The 20,141-nt window shown below is 37.6% G+C and overlaps 1 protein-coding gene across 6 annotated transcripts in view; it reads right to left on the bottom strand.

Annotated features, from left to right (window-relative positions):
• Window positions 1–282: 282 nt before the first annotated feature.
• Window positions 283–20,141, bottom strand: part of MAK (male germ cell associated kinase) — a 31,737-nt gene continuing 11,878 nt past the window's right edge. For 2 of the 6 annotated variants that reach the window (XM_060774802.2, XM_060774806.2), the window contains exons 6-16: window positions 19,473–19,605; window positions 19,223–19,394; window positions 17,530–17,697; window positions 14,544–14,879; window positions 13,830–14,020; window positions 11,641–11,771; window positions 9,689–9,808; window positions 9,246–9,320; window positions 5,614–5,739; window positions 3,360–3,389; window positions 283–1,250 (exon numbers count right to left, since the gene is read on the bottom strand). In XM_060774802.2, coding sequence (XP_060630785.2) covers window positions 1,087–1,250; window positions 3,360–3,389; window positions 5,614–5,739; window positions 9,246–9,320; window positions 9,689–9,808; window positions 11,641–11,771; window positions 13,830–14,020; window positions 14,544–14,879; window positions 17,530–17,697; window positions 19,223–19,394; window positions 19,473–19,605 — 1,646 coding nt within the window. In that variant the 3' untranslated portion in view covers window positions 283–1,086. Of the gene's footprint in view, window positions 1,251–3,359; window positions 3,390–3,443; window positions 4,092–5,613; window positions 5,740–9,245; window positions 9,321–9,688; window positions 9,809–11,640; window positions 11,772–13,829; window positions 14,021–14,543; window positions 14,880–17,529; window positions 17,698–19,222; window positions 19,395–19,472; window positions 19,606–20,141 lie in introns of those variants that run through there. The other 4 variants (XM_060774803.2, XM_060774804.2, XM_060774805.2 and 1 more) reach the window with 4 other exon arrangements.

The raw sequence follows: 20,141 nt of genomic DNA, 5'->3' as shown, positions 1-20,141 counted from the left end.
AGGAGGAAAGCCTATTTTGGAAAATTGTGGGATGCACATAAAAATTGTAAAGATTTTAGAAGGTTATATTCAATAATAATTATTAAAATGTTTCCTTCCTGGTTCAGCAATTGTGCTAGCAGGCATTCCATATGGGAACACATGTTTTCTCCCTGCTGTAGGATCATACCTGCAAGTGATCACCAGAAAAGTGGTTTCTTATATGTGTCAAACTTACAGATCTAATATTCACACACCTCTAGTACATTTAACTGCCACGCTGGTCAACAAAAGCACAAGGGATTCAGTAGATCAATCTTTTTACTGCTCAATCTGTAAACTTTACAGCCAGCTCAGAAACAAGTTGTGCGAAAGTCAGAAAGGAACAGTCTGAATGTTTTAAATCCTACAAAAACTCTTTCGTACTATGCTTGAAAAATGCTTGCAAAATGAGATACATCACCTCTATAAATAGCTATTTTAGTGGGCTTCTCCACTAATTATGGGTTCACTCTCTGCAATTAAATATAGTAAAAACATCGGTCAACTTAAAATAAAAACAGGTAAGATGTGGTTTAGTTCTGACACTTTGATACTAGTTAGAATATGCAATAGAGATAATCCTTGTGTCATTTTTTTTAAAAAAAACTTTTGTTAAACTGATTTTTTAAAAATGTCTTGGATGCAGCCACTGTTCAAGAGTAATTCTGTTCTTCAAGTTTTATCCATCCATTGCTTTCCATCACTGTAACTGCCAAATGGCTATAATATCTAATACATTTTTATGCTATTTAAAAATATCTTTAGAAAAGCACAACAAAGTTACCATCACTGTAGTAAGAGTTCAAATAGTCCTTAGCTTTGGCAAGATCTTTTATGGAATACTTTTTTATGTAAACAGAACTCTAACCCTTAGAGACACTATTGTGAGGAATGCTTTCTAAGTAAAACATATTTATTTTACACACACATATATTCCCTAGAGGTAATAAAATACAGGCTCTCAGTTCTTTCCAGAATTGATATTCTATTAGTAGAAATATGTTTTAAAGTGTCTCAGAGTGAAGCAGATTATATGAACAGTCACAGTAGGCATTTGTGGCACTTCTATCGATGCCCTCCATACTTGGCCACCCAGTCTGTTCTTCCATGCACTGGTTGTACCGGCTGTGGGCGAGTTAAAATGTTCATGCCTTTTGTGGCTGGGTTGTATGTAGGCCCAGGTAACTGAGCTCGAACAGCTTTAGTTTTCCAAGCGTATTCTGCATATTCTGGAAAGAAAACAAAATCAATGCAAGCTAGACTCCAGTGACTAAAGATGAATTCTCTCAGCATCAGACGGGCCGTTATTAGATTATTTTTCTATGTTTATGGTACATGCATGATATCGAATAAACTAATTTATACAAAGGATACATTTTTACCCCTGTAGTAAGGTATATATAAATATATATGTAAGTTGGAATATTGAATACATGAATTTACATTTCTACACCTGTAATAAGGTATATATACAGTATGTATATAAGTCAGAAAGGTTCATTTATAAAGTGTAACTCCAGCCATAAGTATATATTTTCAGTTTTGGATAGCATAGGGAAGGGTTAAAACCTCTGTAATGTTTCTTTTGCTGTCAGTACTCCTGTTCAGAAGATTTTACCCCACTTTCTGTCCCTGGATTTTGAAAAAAAAATGGCTTGTTGTGGAAAGAAGGTTTAGAGATAAAGCTTCAGTGGAGACTCCCTTTTGCCATGATAACTCTTCCAGGAGTGGATTTCCCTTCCTAAGTGTAGATTTACTCTCAGTTTCTGTTGTCTCACCCGGTTCTTAACTATGAGTCTTTTGTAGATCGGATGTCTGTAATGCAGGAACTGCCTGTACTTTATTTGCAAATCCACAAAACAGACAATTTATGTAGGATAATGCTGTCCACATAGACAACCACTCTAGTTAGCATGGGCCTTTTTGATTGGATGTCCGTATGGTAAATGTTATGTGACATCAAAGTATCTATGAGACCTTCTCAGCTGTGTTTATCCAGAGACAGTGACTATACATCTCAGAGAACTACTACATGCATGGCTAATGACTTTGTTGCTGTTTTTATCTACACTGAATATTTAATGCAGCTTAAAATTAGCTTCAATCTGAAATGGCTAGAAAACAAACACCCAAGAAAGTACACAAAAAACAGCCCTTAATGCACACCGGTGTTTTGTCATCAACAACCAGGCTTCAAACTGGTTCCAGGCTTCCCTGTGTTATTATCTGCATAGCAAAACCACTTTCTTCAATACCGGTTTGAAACAACATTCCATGGTCAGCATAGATGGAGCCTCAGTCAAAATCTCCATGAAGCAACTCTCCTGTATCATTGGGTTTCACTAGTGGTTTCGCCATATGTCTCTGAGGATACTGACTGACATAAGCAAATCCAGTTGGGTTTTCCTAGCCAGTACAAGGCTTTCTAGAATGCAGTCATAGATATTCAGTCTTACTGAGGCTTATATCTAATTGTTGGTCCCAACTAGAGTAGAACCATTGAATCAATGGGAATTTAGTAAGTTTGTAAGTAGCACTGATTCACTAGATCTACTGAATTTGAACTAAAATTAGATTTAGGTCTACCAATTTCTAATGACAAGCCATACGTTTACAAAAAAACCCGTTATCTCCAACAACTCAATATACTAAAAAGAAGCAATAAAGAACTGATTTCAAATTAGAGAATGTATATACTAATTGTTAATACTCAAAATCAACAAAACACCCCAAAGCTACAAAGTATTTGTATAAAGAGCAGGAAGCACCTAAATAAAATGCAATAAGGAATGTGATAATTAACTTCTGTATATACAAAATATTGATAATTCTACCTCCAAGGATTGAATTGGGATTATGAATCTTTAATGTGCTACATAGACAAATGAGCTTCCCAAGGTAAGCTTGTTTTCAGTGTCACCATACCACCTTATTAATTGTCGTGTTAACTATTTTGCTTTTACATAATTACCAACATGTAATTTTTCTATAGCTCTTTTCTTTCTGATCTATCTATTTCACCTTTCCCATGCTATAGTGTCAATTTTTCTAATTTAGGATTATAGTTAATGAATGTGAAGTGGACCCTGGTCCATCAAAGTTAATGTCATAATATATTTATTAGTCTGTAAAATGCCTTATAATTCTGTTGTTGTTTTCTGCACCAGGAAAATATTTACAATTACCCAGGAGGCATTCCATTATACACAGATATCATTTGCATAAATGATTTTACAAAACAAAAATAGCGGATTGCTTCTTTCTGCTTATTCTTATCACACCACTATCAATAGCAGCAAAATACGCAAGCAATTTCTAGTTTGGTTTTGCATGTTTACCTTTTTTTGTGTCACAGATAGCAGGAAGATCTGACAGGCAGAATAAGTGATGTAATGGAAAGAAGAGGAAGGCATTTTTTTAAAAAAAAAACAGAGTTCATGACAAAGAAAAGAACAAGAACATGCTTGCATACATGCAAAGAAGAAAAACACAACAGGAAAGTTAGAATTTCACAAAAAAGATAAAATTGTTAAGTTAGAACTTTTGTACACTTGAATGGCAGGCAGAAGGTTAATAATAATGGACAAAGTTTCTTCCCACCATGGAGATACAATATGGGGAAAGCCGTGCTTGTAAAATTTCTGCTCATCAGCGAGCAAAATGTACAAACTCTGTCAGAAAGAAACTAATTGGCACATCCAGTAATGAATCACTTTGGGAAATGAATTCCTGAAATTTGTGAAATCACTGATGATTTCATCAGTGGGCCAAAACATAAAATGAGTGAGTGGCCCAGAAAATGTAGATTCTGGGCCAAAACATAAAATGAGTGAGTTTTATTGAGATAAATCTTTTAACAGCATTCCTCTGAAGTTTGTAATTGCAGGCATGTTTTTCCCTTGTTGAAAAAATCAAGAACCAAGAAAAATAAGGAAATGGGCCCTTTCACCCAATATGGGTGCCCCTAGGTTTCCTACCTCAATATTGCTTTGCCCACACCCTGGGTCCGCTCTCTCTCTCTAAAAAGCCACTTCCACATCCCTTATATCCAGGTGGAGACAACGAGCCACCTGCAATAGTGATTCAGTAAAACATACAGTTTCTGACATAACTATTGTCTTCCCAAACTTGAGAGTTTCTATTAAGTATTGCCAGCTTACTCCTTTGGGCATGTAAGCTGCTGTCAAACTAATAATTAAAAAAGGCATTTATATGCAGTTACTTATGAAGACTATAACATAAAATCTTCATTTTATATCACACTTTAATCGTTTCATTGTGATGAAAAGATAGGTAAGAGATTAAGGCACTGAAAAGTTAATCAAGAACTTGCCAACTGTAATTCTTCCTTTAGGGGCTGCAACAGAAGGTAGCAAATTTATCCTTTTGTGAAAAACTTTGTCTCTTAATCCCTGCACATTAAAGTGATTTTAAAAGGCAAAATTACAGAGGCTGACTGAGGAACTGGCAGCCTACAGGTGAAAAGTTTGGTCTTATGTGGTTAAAACCGTATGCACTGGCATAGTCTACGCACTTACTAGTATGCATCTGACCACCTAAATTCTTGAATACACCCACCCCAAAGTGGGCCGCTATGCCAGATGTGGAGCCCAACCTCTATCTCCAGTGATCCACACCACTCAGTTGTGGAACATCTAGAGCAGTGGTTTTCAACCTGTAGGTCCCCTGGTGTTTTGGTCTACAACTCCCAGAAATCCCATCCAGTTTACCAGCTGATAGGATTTCTGGGAGTTGAAGGCCAGATGTTGTGAACCACTGATCTAGAGGATTTCTTAAGTAAAAAGTCACAGGGCCCATGGGCTACATAGTTTCCACTCCTGCTCTGCCAAGATATCTCTTCTCATTTTATCTTATCTAATCTACTGCTTTTATTCTTTCAATACTATCGCCAGTCAACTGTACTATGGGGAAAAAAATAAGGTGTATACAATTCATCTCAGAAGTTACACACTCACTCATAGACAAATGTCAAGGCAAAATTACACTGATATTAACAAAACATGTCAAAGAACTTTGGCACAGAAAGCCAAAGTTAAGGCAGTTAGTGCTGGGATGCATTGTTCATAAAAGACATATTCCTTGCTACACAAAGTTTAAGGACATCATTTTGTCAGTTCTTAGATAATTAGATGACTTTTTAATGAGTGTTAGGTGGAATAAAAACTGAGTGCCAAGTTCAACTCAATCCTTTGGGCGAAGCCAAGTGTAGTCCCAACTGAATAAAACTATTCAATTCATGGGATTCACAAAAGTGCTGGGCCACTAAGTTCTAATTATTTCAATGGATTACTTTAGTCAGGTCTAACAAATTAATATACCCAACTATATGAAGACAACAACTTTACTGTGGAAGCTTAATTGTGCTTGATAGATTCATTTCTGCTGTTGGAACTGAAGTTCCCAATGATTAACTCCTCTGATATAAATGCAAGTAACAGAAAGCATACTCATCTTTGTTTACACTAGTTGAACATCTGTCCTCATCTCATAAGAGATGAAGTATTATTACAGATGGGACTCAATTTCCTTCACCATTACTGAGGTATTTGTGTGACTGCAAAACAAGCTTACCTGTGGTTGATGGACCAAGAGGTGCTAGTTGTATCCTTTGACCAGCTGAACCAACCTCTTTTTTATGAAAAGAAGGGATGTATCCCACAGGGCCATTGTAAGCAGCACCTACAAAGCCAGGATTTCCTGTTGAAAAGTACAAAATTGTTCTCAGGGGATGTTTTGTACAAATACCCATTGCTTTGCCAATATCTGAATTATCATTTTAAAACACTATGAGTCAAGCAGAGACATCCTGAGATATAACCACTAGTCAGAATTTTACAGCTGTTTGCTTATATTTCCACTGCATACAAAAATGGATCAGAAAGATGTTTCTTATATGTAGGATTTTTAATTTACTATGGAACAAAGGCATTCAGTCTTATGTCTCCAGTACATTGTTTCTTAGTAGAGAGATTTACCTCCAAAATAAGAATCTGGTTAGAATATTATCCCTAACATAAAGTGAAATTAAACCAACAAAAGAGGAAATGCCTTTGTAGAATGTTATCAGATATAGAAACACAAGAGTTTGAACTACAAAAAAGAAGCTGGAGTGTATTTAAACATTTTCTTCTAGTCTCTATGTCTAACCAGTTCATTTTAGAGTGCTACAGATATATATATATTTAAAAACAGCATGTCATGGAGCTCATACTGGCAAGAAGAAGCACTAAGTGAAGATTCAAGGCAAGAGACAACATTCTTAACACAGGCTCTCCATATCAAACTTTCTTCTCACCTAATCCCTCTCAACAGTTCTGGTGTTATGATACCATCCCTGAAATTTTTACAACCAGCATTAGAATCATAGTTCTGCTTTTAGAGGCAGCTACTGGGAGAACAACACTAGCCCTTTTCATTTGATAGTCTTGTCTTGGACACTGCAGAAATGTCAAATAAGTCTGAGTAATGCATCTAATTTTTGGTTGCCATTTTATGTCTTTACCTCATGTGTCCTTTTTGGATCAGTAAAGAATGTGGATGTACAGAAAAAAATGATTTTCCAGTGTATTTCCAGAATGATCAGCTAGGTTTTGTGGAAAAGTGGTCTACTTGTGGTCAAAGGCCACAGGTAGCTGCAAGTTGTATACCCCAGTCCTATTGTAAACCACACCCATATAATCACACAACAACACACAAGTACAAACATATGTTTAATGGAAAATACATTTAGTATGATTTACATATTCTCTCTTATTTCTTCCCTCAGGCCCACCCTAAAATCCAAAGTGAAAAAATGGCAGGATGATTTTTTATAAGAACAATTAATGTATAGAGATTTAAATTCTTAAATATATTTATTTTATAAAGATGTTTGGAATAGAGTGTACAGGAGAAAAATCAAATCTGATAGTATATCCTACAAATAAATGCTGGAAAAAATTCAGCAAGAGATGGCTAACTGAAAACGCAGATTACCCATCTAACCAGCTTTATCTATGAAAGTCCTTTAAAACAGTTGTTCAAATTCTGCAAGTACACCCAAACTATTCACAATATCATACATTAACTAAGTCATCTTTATCTTCTTGTGGTCCAAGGCACTCTCACAATTTTCCTCCAGCACCACAGTTCAAAAGCGTCTATCTTCCTTCGCTAAGTCTTCCTTATGGTCCAGCTCTCGCATCCATAGGTTGCTATGGGGAATAACATTGCTTTAACTATGTGGATCTTCGTTGCCAGTGTGATGTCTCTACTCTTTCACTATTTTATCTATGTTGGTCATTGCTCTCCTCTCAAGAAGTAAATGTCTTCTGATTTCCTGGCTCCAGATTGCGTCTGCAGTAATCTTCGCACCTAGAAATACAAAGTCTGTCACTGCCTCCACGTTTTCTCCCTCTATTTCCCAGTTATCAAACAGTCTGGTTGCCATAATCTTGGGTTTTTTTATGTTTAACTGCAACCCAGCTTTTGTGCTTTCTTTTTTCTTACAAAGCTCGTCAGCTCCTCCTTGCTTTTGGCCATCCAAGTGGCATCATTTGTATATCTAAGGTTGTTAATGTTTCTTCCAGCAATTTTAACTCCAGTCTTGGATTTGTCAGGCTCCGCACATGGCATGATGTGTTCTGCATACAAGTTGAATAGGTTGGGTGAGAGTATGCAGCCCTGCCGTACTCCTTTTCCAATCCTGAACCAGTTGTTTGTTCCATGGTATTCTTATTGTTGCTACTTGGTCTTTATACATTGGAGAGGGAAAAAAAAGAAAACTTGATGATTTTCTCTAAGACATGTGGAAGAGTGTCCTGCTGAAGGTGGGTCATTGCCATCACTGAATTCTAGACAAAAATACAAAAAAGAAAAAAGTGTGTCAGTGTAACAAGAACAGATAAAATAAGAATAGTAATTTTAATGAAATATAATTCAAACCTCAAAAGCATGAAAAACATGAATTCCTTACCTGAGTACTGTGATTCCATGGTCATACATGGCTTCCAGGTCTTCATAGAGTCTCACAGTATGGCCTGCTTATTTTTTGCAATATTGTCAGAAGTGTGAGGGCAGCTTTTTCATCTAAATTATTAAATATTCCTCACACAAGAAAAAAAATCCATTAGCCATTTGAAGCAGGATATGGAACAACTTGGATGTTGAAAGAGGTGGGTGATATGGCAGTGATGTGTCTTCAGAAAGTACTTGTAGGGATATAACATGCACAGACATTCAATAACTATGTCATACTTTCACATGAGAAGAAGGAGGAAATCTGTTTGGAACCAGATGGAGAATGTTCCACTTCATGATTATTTGGTAACTTGAAGGAAAGGTTTTCCTAAATACTCAGGTATGTCCTAAGATAAATGATATCTGTCTCAAGAACTCCAGAATCCAAGCATTCAACTGTGTTAGAAATTCAAAGAATATGGATACTTCTCAGCCACATATAACGTTACATAGGTACAAAGTAAGGAATCTGCCCCAAAGTATGGCATTCCTAACCTTTTGCAACAAATCCCATTCTTTCTCAACAGTGGCTCCATCCAGTCCAATAGCATCTGAACGCTCACCGCCTTCCTATCTCTGTTTTATACAATCACTAACATTATGATTTTTATTTAAGATAAGACTAAATGAACTCATAGAGACTGATTTTAAGAAGATTATACTTTGACTGCTAAGCTATGCATACTAGTTTCTAAAGAAAAAATAGCTAGCAAATCCTTATCCTGTCTCAATCAAAAGATTTTAATTCTGTTTTCCATGTATCTTCACCAATCTAAATATCTGCATATACAGGCAATATCTATTCTTGCTTGACAAGTATTCTTGAATTACTATTCAGTCCAGAAATATTTTATCTGGGCTCGATGCACACTCTGCTTCAGGTTGCAGGCATGGGCTGATGTGAGGGTTGAGCTGTCCTTTTAGGGGGGAAGACAGTTGAAGACCCTATGAAACCTTCTAGTAATCTTCAATGAAAGGAGATTCCTTGATCATGCATGAAAACACCTTCAGCACAAATAAGATTTTCTGTGTACCCCAGAGTTGTCTGAAATAATATATGCGAAATTAAAATGCTAAAGAACTGTTGGCTTTTCAAAATCAAAAAACTAAAAATGAAACAAACATGCCTAATTTAAATACTTGAAGAAGAAAAAACTAAACCTACAAAGGATTAAGTGCTGCCAAACATAATCACTGTGAATTACCTTTTGGGTCCTCTAATTTTTCATTCACTCTTTCTTTGCATGACAGTTTTTCAATTGGTTTAATTAAGTTTTCTTCTTCAGAGATGGCATTAAACAGATAAGAGGAAAGAAAAGGATGAAAATGAAATCTTTAGGAAGACAGAATGAATTGATCAAATGAATGGAAAATGCAAAAAAAAAAACATATAAAAGTGAATAAGCAAACCAGGAAATAAAACAATAGGCAAGTGAGCCCATAAAATGCCTCTTTGAAGCACAATGCCTAAACTGCTTAAAGGCCCTATTCTGCACGAGGAGACAAGATTGGTGATGAGGAATTGAGATCCAAGCTATCAAATTATATATATATTAGGCCTAGTAAGACCACATCAATTGGGAAACAAGGTGGGTACTGTAAAGCTGAAGTTGCCATATGAATCTTGCAAAGATGTTATATTGATTACCTGCATTGATTCGACTAAAAGACAGACCTCCAATTGGTTTTGAAAGCAAGGGATTGTTCCAGCTACCATGGGAACCTTCTTTATTGGCTGCTCCTGAGGAAACATTCTTGGGGTTCACACCTTAGAAAAATGACCACTGAAAGATTAGTATATAACTTTTAATTTAAAGCATAATCTATCAAGAGCACTTAGGACCCATCTACACTATAGAATTAATACAGTTTGAAACTACTTTAACGGCCATGGCTAAATGATATGGGATTCTGGGAGTTGTAGTCTGAAGAGGCTCTTTGGCAGAGAATATAAGACTTTGTAAAACTACAATTCCCGTGATCCCATTGCATTAAACCATGGCAGTTAAAATTATGTCAAACTGTATTAATTCCACAGTGTAGATGCACACTTAAGAGTCACTATATACTATCCAATATTTTATATCAAACACTGTGAGCAAGGAGCATCTTATATCAATAAACATAGTACTGCCTATTAAAATGGTTCTATTTTGTAAAACAATTTTTGGAGTTGGAAGATGTTGAAAAAAGTGCAAACTCTTGATTGGATTCTAGGTTCCAGCTCTTAAAGATAATATGCAGTAAATTTTCTGACACTAAGATGATCATCAAAAAAGTTAGGCATGAAACTAATCTAGTGCTTTAAATTAATCAATACAGAACTTGCATGTGAACTATGTTTTAAAGCAGTGGTTCCCAACCTTTTTCAAGTCGTGACCCCATTTTATAGAGGAGAAGTCATCCGCGGCCCCAATACATTAAAAACAGGTGATCCGCGATCCCAAAACATTAAAATTAGAGCTGTTGGTACTACTATAGTGATGACTATGCTGTCTGGATCTTACAGCACTGCTCAGCTTGTGGTTGAGTGCTCTTGGCTGGCTCCTCAGCTAGCCAAAGAAGGGAAATAGCATAATGTGCTGGGCGTCAGATGCCTGCAAGTGGGATCATTTATTCGTGGTGAGGTACAATTGATTAAATTTTGCAAAATTCACTGGTATTGAAGAAAAAAACATTGCCGCCCACAAGAAACAAGGCTAGGCAGTGCGCATGTATCTCTAAGAATTGACCAATCACAAGCCGAGCAGCACCCGCATTCTGTAGAGCCAGTCACTGAACTGCACATGAGCCTGGACCTCACAATAAGCTAACCTGATGAATGAAAGAGAGTTACATGTTTACACAAACAAAGATCTGTGCAGGACGTGATGACATGATTGTTTTTCCTTTACAAAATTTTCATATCTCACCACTGCCCGGTGGCCTCACAGATAACCCTTTGCCATTTGGGGTCATGACCCATGGGTTGGGAGAAACTGTTTTAAAGGATAAACACATATTTTATCTATGAAGCTCACACATTATTACCAACCCAAGTGGCAACAGCTCTCTAAGATTTTCCTCATTCCACTATTTAAGTTATTTTCCTTTAAAAACCCCTAGAGATTCCAAGGACTGAACCAAAGGTATTTTTCATAAAAGGAATGTGTTTTCACTCTAATTATGATCACAATCTTTAGAGCTATTTGAACATGTTCAACAAGGAAGCTTTTCATTTTTTTAACCAGCAGGCCTTTGTGTCTAATTGCACCTCCTATTGATAATTCTTCTGAGTATCAAATTCAGTAACCTAGACAGAGTGGATCTCTACTGGTTGAAAAGCATAAACAGCTACACAAATATAGTACACATAAGGAACTAGACACATAGTTCTCTAACTGGCACCAACAATACTCATGCTACATGAGATTTGTCCCTGAGTTTCACAACCTCCATTAATAAGAAAAAAAAAACCCAAATAATATAAAAATACAATATTTACTCGTTTGTCCTATGAACATATGTAGAAACAGGTAGAAATGTCTTCTATGTGCAATTACTTCATTAACTAAACAAATATGCATTAAGCAATTAAAACCACTGAAACTGGTCACTTACCAGGTAGGTATCTTGATTGTTTTAAGTAGTACTGTTTTGCTGATGTCGTTGATACCCCAGAATCATTTCTCTTCAGAACCTTGTTTTCTCCTCCTGAGTGGCCAGAGCTGGGGGACCTAGACTCAGAAATACTGAAATTGAAGATAATCCATAACAATATCAATTAGCCCTTGAACAGAACAACCAAGTTTTCTACTACTTCAATTATCATTAAATGAAGAGCTAAGACAGACATCTACACTGGAAGGATGCACAGGTGGGATGTCAAGATGTCCAGCTGCAACTTCATCAGCTCTAAGCTCTAGCCATTACAGCTTCTGGTATTGGGAACCTGTGCCCAACAATATCTGGATGGCTAGTAGCTCATCACCCTGGGTCTAAGCACTGGGTATTTCTACAGTCTAATGTCCCCTCATGCACATCCTAAACTCTCCCTATCACCACAAGAAAAGAAAATGGCCAAACAACCAATTGTCTTGAAATCTTCCACAAATGGCCATTAACCTTTAAAATAAGTGACATACTATCCTTTGCCTTATTTGTCTTGCAACCATTCCTGAAGAAGCTTTACAAAGACAAAAGGGGATTTTCAACCTCTTCCAGCTTTGTTATGGGGTCTTATAAAATTGTGGGAAGACTCTTGGTTAAAGATTTGCTCCCAGAGCTTGTCCACCTCAAATATAAATAAAGTGTTTAATGGGTCAAGATCAATGTCCTGTGAAACTGCTCGTGGAAAATTGTATGACTAGATGTCTCACAATCCACAAACACAATTAGATCACTTTCTACACAAAGAAGTCTGGACAGTGAAAGCTAGCCTGGCCTTCACCCACATTTGACATATTGCTATACGTAGTTCCTGTGCGCCATTTGTTGTTGTTGTTGTTGTTGTTGTTATATTTATTTATTATATTTATTATTGTACTCTATTATTACATTTATTATTTTTCTCTCTTTATTATTATTGGAAGGATACATATGCACATTTACATTGAAGGGGGTTAGAATAATGGTTTAATCAGAGTTGGACAGTCTTACCTTAAATTACAGTTTGATGTAAATATTCAAAAACATTTAACCTAATGTTGCCTCAATTAATGTAATTTTGTGGTATTTTTATTTTGAAATTTACCAGTAGCTGCTGCATTTCCCACCCTTGGCTTATACTGATGTCAATATGTTTTCCCAGTTTTTTGTGGTAAAGTTAAGTGCCTTGGTTTATATTTGGGTCAGCTTATACGCGAGTATATATGGCACCTCTTTGTCTCAAAGTTTTCATATTCTTCTAGCATGAAATGTGGCACCGATGACCAACCAACTCTTCTGCTGGCTCTTTGTTAATGCAATTACCTGCATTTGCAGTACCAAGCAATAAAATGAGGTTGCTTACATTCTGTGTGAGTTCATTGCATTTTATCCAAGAGACTTCCCTTAAGAAAGAATGTTGGAAAAAACAAAGCAAACCTCATTCAATTTCCCACATGTTTTGGCATATATCTAAGGCGTGGATGAGCCACTACAGGTGTCCAATGATGCTCACAACCATATCAGAATTAGATAAAGAACAAATGGGGATATGCTGTAAAAATAATCTCAGCAAATTTGATACACATCTACTCATAATGAGTTGTTACGTACTTTGTACTACAGTGCACAAACAGGTACAATCCTAGTGCAATGTCAGTCCATTAACTCATTAAAAAAGCTAATTTATTACTAAACTTCACATTCCTTCAACAAAGGAAGAGTACATTTAAGAAGATTTACAAATATCATACAACATATGCAAGGATTTTATAATAGATAAAAAGTTATCAGTATATCCCCAAGTTCATTAGAAAATAGCAACCTGAAAAATAGGGAGCTCTGTGGTGAACACTAAAATTTTTCAAAAGTAATCAGGCAGGATAAAAAGCAACTTATTATTTCCTTATTTACTCTCCCTGCATTAAACAGAACAAAGAATTTAGACTTTATTCTAGGATCTTCCAATGTAGTCAAAGAGAATCCATGGGCATGAAAACATCTATTATTTAAAAAACTCTCAAAGCATACATTCAAATTAAAATAAATATTAAAAAATATCTTAAACACACATTTAATATTTCAACTGGCAGAAACGAGCTAGTCTGGCAAGCTAGTAAATGTCAAGAATGAATTAAAAAGTTATAAAGAAGATAACGTCTTACCTAAAAAGAGATTCTTTTGTTTTCTTTTCATGTAATAAAGCAATGCTGGGCTTCTTAGAATATGAAATTCCAAATTCTGAATCATCAAAATCATCCCAACTATCCATGGTCTTTAACATAGTCTGCCCCCATCGACGCCGACAGCTTTTCAAGCCCACTGCACCATTTGAAGGTCCTGTGACCACTGGCTTCTGTTTTATTACATTAAAAAAGCTACATTTATCTTTGACATTTCAGAGCTTTTGTATTACAAATGTACACTGAAAAATGTAATGGAAAGTATTTGAGGAAAGCAGAAGCCTTGTTAATTGCTGATACCAAGCTTAGCAAGGACTAGAGAATGGGATGATAGAGAGGGAATAGAACTCAAAAACTGAGAGTGCAGAGATATCCTTAAGATACAACTCCCACGAAGGAGGATTATTGAGCATATGCTGGAGATTGTAAGGCTAAAGATCTGTGACAAGAGATTTTTTAAAAAAAAAACATATCAAAGACTAATGATTAAGATTAAGGAAAATGATGGTTAAAGAATATGGGGGAAGTTTAAAAAGTAGTAACTGACTTCAAATCTTAACTAAAATGGCTTTCTATCATTAAATAATATAGTCAGCTTGAAATAATAAAAATGAGAAACTGGACTCAAAACATCATGAATGGAGCATTCCTGATATAGTACAACTTTTATTTGTTTGCTACTTTGTGACAACTTACTGATGTTGAGTTTTTATTGATGGCTGGAAGGAATGGCTGTGGCTGTGGCTGTTTTGGTGGTTGCTGATTGTTTGTATTTTGTGGCAGCTGAATTGGCTGGAGAGGATGTTGGCTATTCTTTGACAGACACTGCAGTGGAAACATTTCAGGTTCATCTGATGAAGATTGGGATTCTGGTTTCGATACAGGTTCTAGTTTTGATACAGGGTCTATCTTGGGTAGACATGGCTTCAGCTCTGCAGGTTGAGATGACTTGGGATGAGAGGGCTTCTGATCCAGATACTGTGGAGGTGGTCCTAAAACCTGTCCCACTTGGAAGTAAGGATACTTCAGTGCCTGAAGAAAAGGGGAATATTATTACTTGAAATACAACCTACACTTGAAGGTAGCGCAGCAGGTTAAATCACTGATCTGCTAAACTTGCTGACCAAAAGATCAGTGGTTCGAATCCCCTGAAGCTGAGAGAGGATGAATGCTCAAAGTCACTCAGTGGGTTTCTATGGTTAAGTGGGCATGCAAACCCTAGTCTCCAATTGTAGTCCACCACTCAAGCCACTACATCATGTTGGTTCTAACGAAGTACATTTTGTGCTACTGGAAATTGCACACACTACAATAAATACCAGCATCACCGAAAACAAGAAGAAAGCTCTCAAGATCTATCTAAGAGCTTGATAAACATTTAATTCTCAAATAGGAACCTGAAAGCTAGCAAGAAAAGACATAAACATGCCTCCTATGCAGGCATGGGCAAATTGGCTGTTAGGAATTGTGGAAGTTGAAGTACAAAACATCTGGAGGGCCAAAGTTTGCCCATGCCTGCTCTTATGAAATAACCACCCAGAGTTGGGGGACTAATTACCTTTTAATACACATCTGATCTTCCTAATGCAGCAAGAAGTCATTTGGTATGTTGGACTACTATTTCCATCAACTTCAACCAGCATGGCAAACAATCATGGACAGGGACTGCTATTCATGGAATCCTAGAGTTGGAAGAGACCTCATGGGCCACCCAGTTCAACCCCCTGCCAAGAAGCAGGAATATTGCATTCAAAGTACCCGTGACAGATGGCCATCCAGCCTCTGCTTAAAAGCTTCCAAAGAAGGAGCCAACACCACACTCCGGGGCAGAGAATTCCACTGCTGAACGGCTCTCACAGTCAGGAAGTTCTTCCTCATGTTCAGATGGAACCTCCTTTATTGTAGTTTGAAGCCATTGTTCCACATCCTAGTCTCCAGGGCAGCAGAAAACAAGCTTGCTCCCTCCTCCCTATGACTCCGTATCACATATTTATACATGGCTATCATATCTCCTTTCAGCCTTCTCTTCTTCAGGCTAAACATGCCCAGCTCCTTAAGCCACTCTTCATAGCGCTTGTTCTCCAGACCCTTGATCATTTTTGTCGCCCTCCTCTGGACACATTCCAGCTTGTCAATATCTCTCTTCAATTGTGGTGCCCAGAATTGGACACAGTATTCCAGGTGTGGTCTAACCAAGGAGGAATAGAGGGGTAGCATTACGTCCCTAGATCTAGACACTATGCTCCTATTGATGCAGGCCAAAATCCCACAGGCTTTTTTTGCCGCCACATCACATTGTTGGCTCATGTTCAACTTGTTGTTTCACACATACTACTCTCGAGCCAGGCGGCCCCCATTCTGTATCTTTGCATTTCGGTTGTTTCTGCCTAAGTGGAGTATCTTGCATTTGTCACTGTTGAACTTCCTTTTGTTAGTTTTGGCCCATCTCTCTAATCTGTCAAGATTGCTTTGAATTCTGCTCCTGTCCTCTGGAGTATTGGCTATCCCTCCCAATGTGGTGTCGTCTGCAAACTTGACGGTCATGCCTTCTAACCCTTCATCTAAGTCATTAATAAAAATGGTGAACAGGACCGGGCCCAGGATGGAACCCTGCGGCACTCTGCTCGTCACTTCATTCCAGGATGAAGAGGAAGCATTGGTGAGCACCCTCTGGGTTCGTCCATTGTACCAAATATCGATGGTGTCCATAGGTGCCTACCTCTGCTCTAATGGAAATGATTTGTAGAATGCCTTCTGAAGATGAGCACAGAAGCTATGTGCATCACAAACGGAAAAGCATTTAATTTACATCATTCCAAGCCATTGATGACTTTAAAGGTAACATCCACTTCCTGAAACTGGGCCCAAAACTAAACTAATTAATGAAGAACCTTCTGTATGTGTGCACTTATTAAGAGACAGTCCATGGCATTCCAACTCTTTTAGGGACACCACTGGATATAGCAAATTTCAGGGGGTTTTTTTGGTTGTGTCAGGAGCGACTTGAGAAACTACAAGTCACTTCTAGTGTGAAAGAAATGGCCGTCTGCAAGGATGTTGCCCAGGGGACGCCTGGATGATTTGATGTTTTTATCATCCTTGTGGGAGGCTTCTCTCATGTCCCCGCACGAGGAGCTGGAGTTGATAGAGGGAGCTCATCCGCCTCTCCCTGGATTCGAACCTGCGACCTGTCGGTCTTCAGTCCTGCCAGCACAGGGGTTTAACCCACTGCGCCACCAGGGGCTCCAGCAAATTTCAGTAATCAACTATAGAAAATTTAAAAGCACAGATGACTATTGCTAATTCCTGGCCATTTAAAAACAACAAGAATATTAAAGTTGATCCAACAACGATGGCCTTGTAACAAAGAAATATTTCTCCCTTCAAACATTTGGGGAAAATAAACTAGCAAGTGTAGGTGGTGAGGTGAAAGAAGAGTTTGCTTCTACTTTTACATACCACTTTGGCCTTGGCCCATGTTCTTAGTTATGTTTTGTATATTGTGAAGGAAAATTGATCTAGGAGAATCTTGAGAACCACTCCTTTCTTGTTTGGGCAGACTTTAATCTAAGAGACACCATGACTATTACAACATATGTATAAATGATATTTTAATAGTTTTGTCCTGATGTCAAGACTGTTGATGCAAAACTTTCAGACTAATATTATAAGGCTTATATACCTGACTTGCAGTAGGTCGTTTCTTTGGGTCCCAGTTCAGCATATCGCTCATAAGTTGTACTGCCTCATTGCTGGCATTTGGAATGAGAGTTTTTAGGTTTAGGGCAACACACTGAGGGAAACGAAAATTCATTGCGGCAGCAAGTTGGTACCCTTCTGGCCAATCACTCTGTTAAAAAAGGATAATATAAAAATAATCATTAAGGCAATATAAGTTATTCATTCTGTATTTGAAAATCAGGTTAAAAATGAGGTTTTTAGGCTGCTGTTTGTAAAGATCCCTTATCTTTCCAGCCTGGATGGCAGGGCCTAGGAGAAGCAGGCCAGTTAGTTGCAGCTTTAGAAGGCCTGGCAGAGGGCAGCAGTAGCCATTTTAGTTCAGGGAAAACACCATTTTAGAGAGGGGGAGTGTCCTAGGCCTGAGTTAGCATTGGAACAGCCAGGATTGGTTCAGAAAAGGGGGCGGAGTTTAGCAAGGTTTGGAGGGAAAGAAAGAGGGCTTTTTGAGTCAGTCTGTTGTTGTTAGAGATTAGAGTAGGAAGGTAGTTTAGGAGTTCGTGTTTAAGATTAGTTAAGAGAAGGCAGTTTACCTTAGGTTTGCCAGCAAAAGAAACTGTAGCAAACTGGGACAGCTATCAGGGAAAGATAGCTGGTTTGTAGTTAGCTAGGCCACAGTTCAGGGTAGCTAGGCTACAGTTGTATCTTGACAGAGATTCAGTTCATGTCAAGTGTGCTTGGTTTTAAAGAGAAGAAAATCTCTGTTTTTTGTAACAAAGAAAGAGCCATTTACATGTAACCATTACGCTTTAAAGACAAGAACTAACATTTCTCTGTAACAGCAAGATTCTTAACAGCACTTACTTTCTCTTATATGTTATCAATAAACTTTCCTTGATATTTTAAAACTTAAGAAGCCTGAGTCAAGTGTGCCTTTTGTGGCTATAGTCCCTTTTTCAGTCCCTGTTTGCCCCCCTGTCAAGATATATTAGTGGTGACATATATGAGCTTTTATACTGTTCTTAAGTAAACAGTCAACATTTGTTGTGTTCTGTGGCAGAGAAATCAGCTGTAGACAACAAGCCAGTGACCTTGAGCAAAGGTGACCTTTCAACTTTGTGAGCAGATTTTTTAAATGACAGATTTTAGATTTGTTTGAAATCTTAACTTGCACAAGCTTGTGAGTGCCTCTGAAAGTTTGAGAAAAGAAGCTTTATTTATCAGTCTTTTTATCTTAAACCTCTTAAAATAAAATTAATTAACCATAAGCTGCACACAGATCTTAGAAACTTTCTTTATACAATGTGCATGTCCTAGGGTGCCTATCTACTATTTCCCTCTGTTGTAGTGAAGAAAGTAGCCTGTTCTCCACTTCTAATACCAGTGAAGAAAAACTGATTAGGATTTCTGAAAACGACAGAAGGTCTCAGGAAGCCAGAACAAGCAACATGATTAAACTGACTTCGAAGTTACAGTTGCTAGAGTTCCAGTGGATGTAACCTTGGCTTCTGCTTGCCCAATGTAGATGGATAGTCTCACAATAGGAAAAAACCCCAAATTCTTTTTATGAAGTCCTAACTACTTTTCAAAGTGAAATAAAATAAAACTGATAAGGAGTGTAAAAACAGAATGTCTCTAGTAGTATCAATGCATTTTACTTCCTGCAACCACAAAAGTATATTTTCAAAACAGCAAACCTTTTTCGGTGTTCCTAATACTTGACAAATCTTGAAAATTTCATCAACTTCACTCGTTCCTGGAAAAAGTGGCCTTAGTGTGTACAGTTCCGCCATAATGCTGCCGACAGCCCATATGTCAATAGGAGAACTATAAACGGAAGATCTCAACAAAACCTCAGGTGCACGATACCTGTGGTGGTGAAGCGAAATAGCTGAATACATTTGCACAGATGAGGCAATTTATGACCCTACTAAATAATACACTTACCATCTAGTAGAAACATAATCAGTGTAAGGAGGTTGAGATCTCAGTTCTCTAGCTAGTCCAAAATCAGCTATTTTAACAAGTTCTGGGCCCATGCAGAGAAGGTTTTCAGGTTTCATATCTCGGTGGAAAAATCCTGTGGAAACGTACCAGGAAGGGAACAAGGAAATGAACAAATAAACAAACAAAAGATCACTATATAAATTGCTATCTCCAAAAGGGAATGGGAGCCCCCAGTTGCACAATGGGTTAAACCCTTGTGCCGGAAGGACTGCTGACTGAGAGGTCAGTGATTCAAATCCTGGGAGAGTGGGTTGAGCTCCCTCTGTCAGCTCTAGCTCTCCATGCAGGGACATGAGAGAAGCCTCCCACAAGGATGGTAAAACATCAAACATCCGGGCATCCCCTGGGCAATGTCTTTGCAGATGGTCAATTCTCTCACACCAGAAGTCACTTGCAGTTTCTCAAGTCACTCCTGACATGAAAAAAGGGGAATGGACTTGAATACCTGTCTTTAAAATACACTTTTATTTTGCTTTAAAATTAAATAGATTTTAGAATACATTGATTTGTGGCACCTGGGATATTTATGCAAGCTGATAAACTGGAGAGACTTTAAATCAGCGATTCCTAACCTTTTTTAAACCAGGGACGACTTGACAAGGGACCACT

Source organism: Anolis sagrei, chromosome 4 (assembly GCF_037176765.1).
Source record: "Anolis sagrei isolate rAnoSag1 chromosome 4, rAnoSag1.mat, whole genome shotgun sequence".
NCBI lineage: Eukaryota > Metazoa > Chordata > Lepidosauria > Squamata > Dactyloidae > Anolis > Anolis sagrei.
The sequence above is the reverse complement of the archived record's forward strand: the minus strand, read 5'-3'. Positions and strand labels throughout refer to the sequence as shown.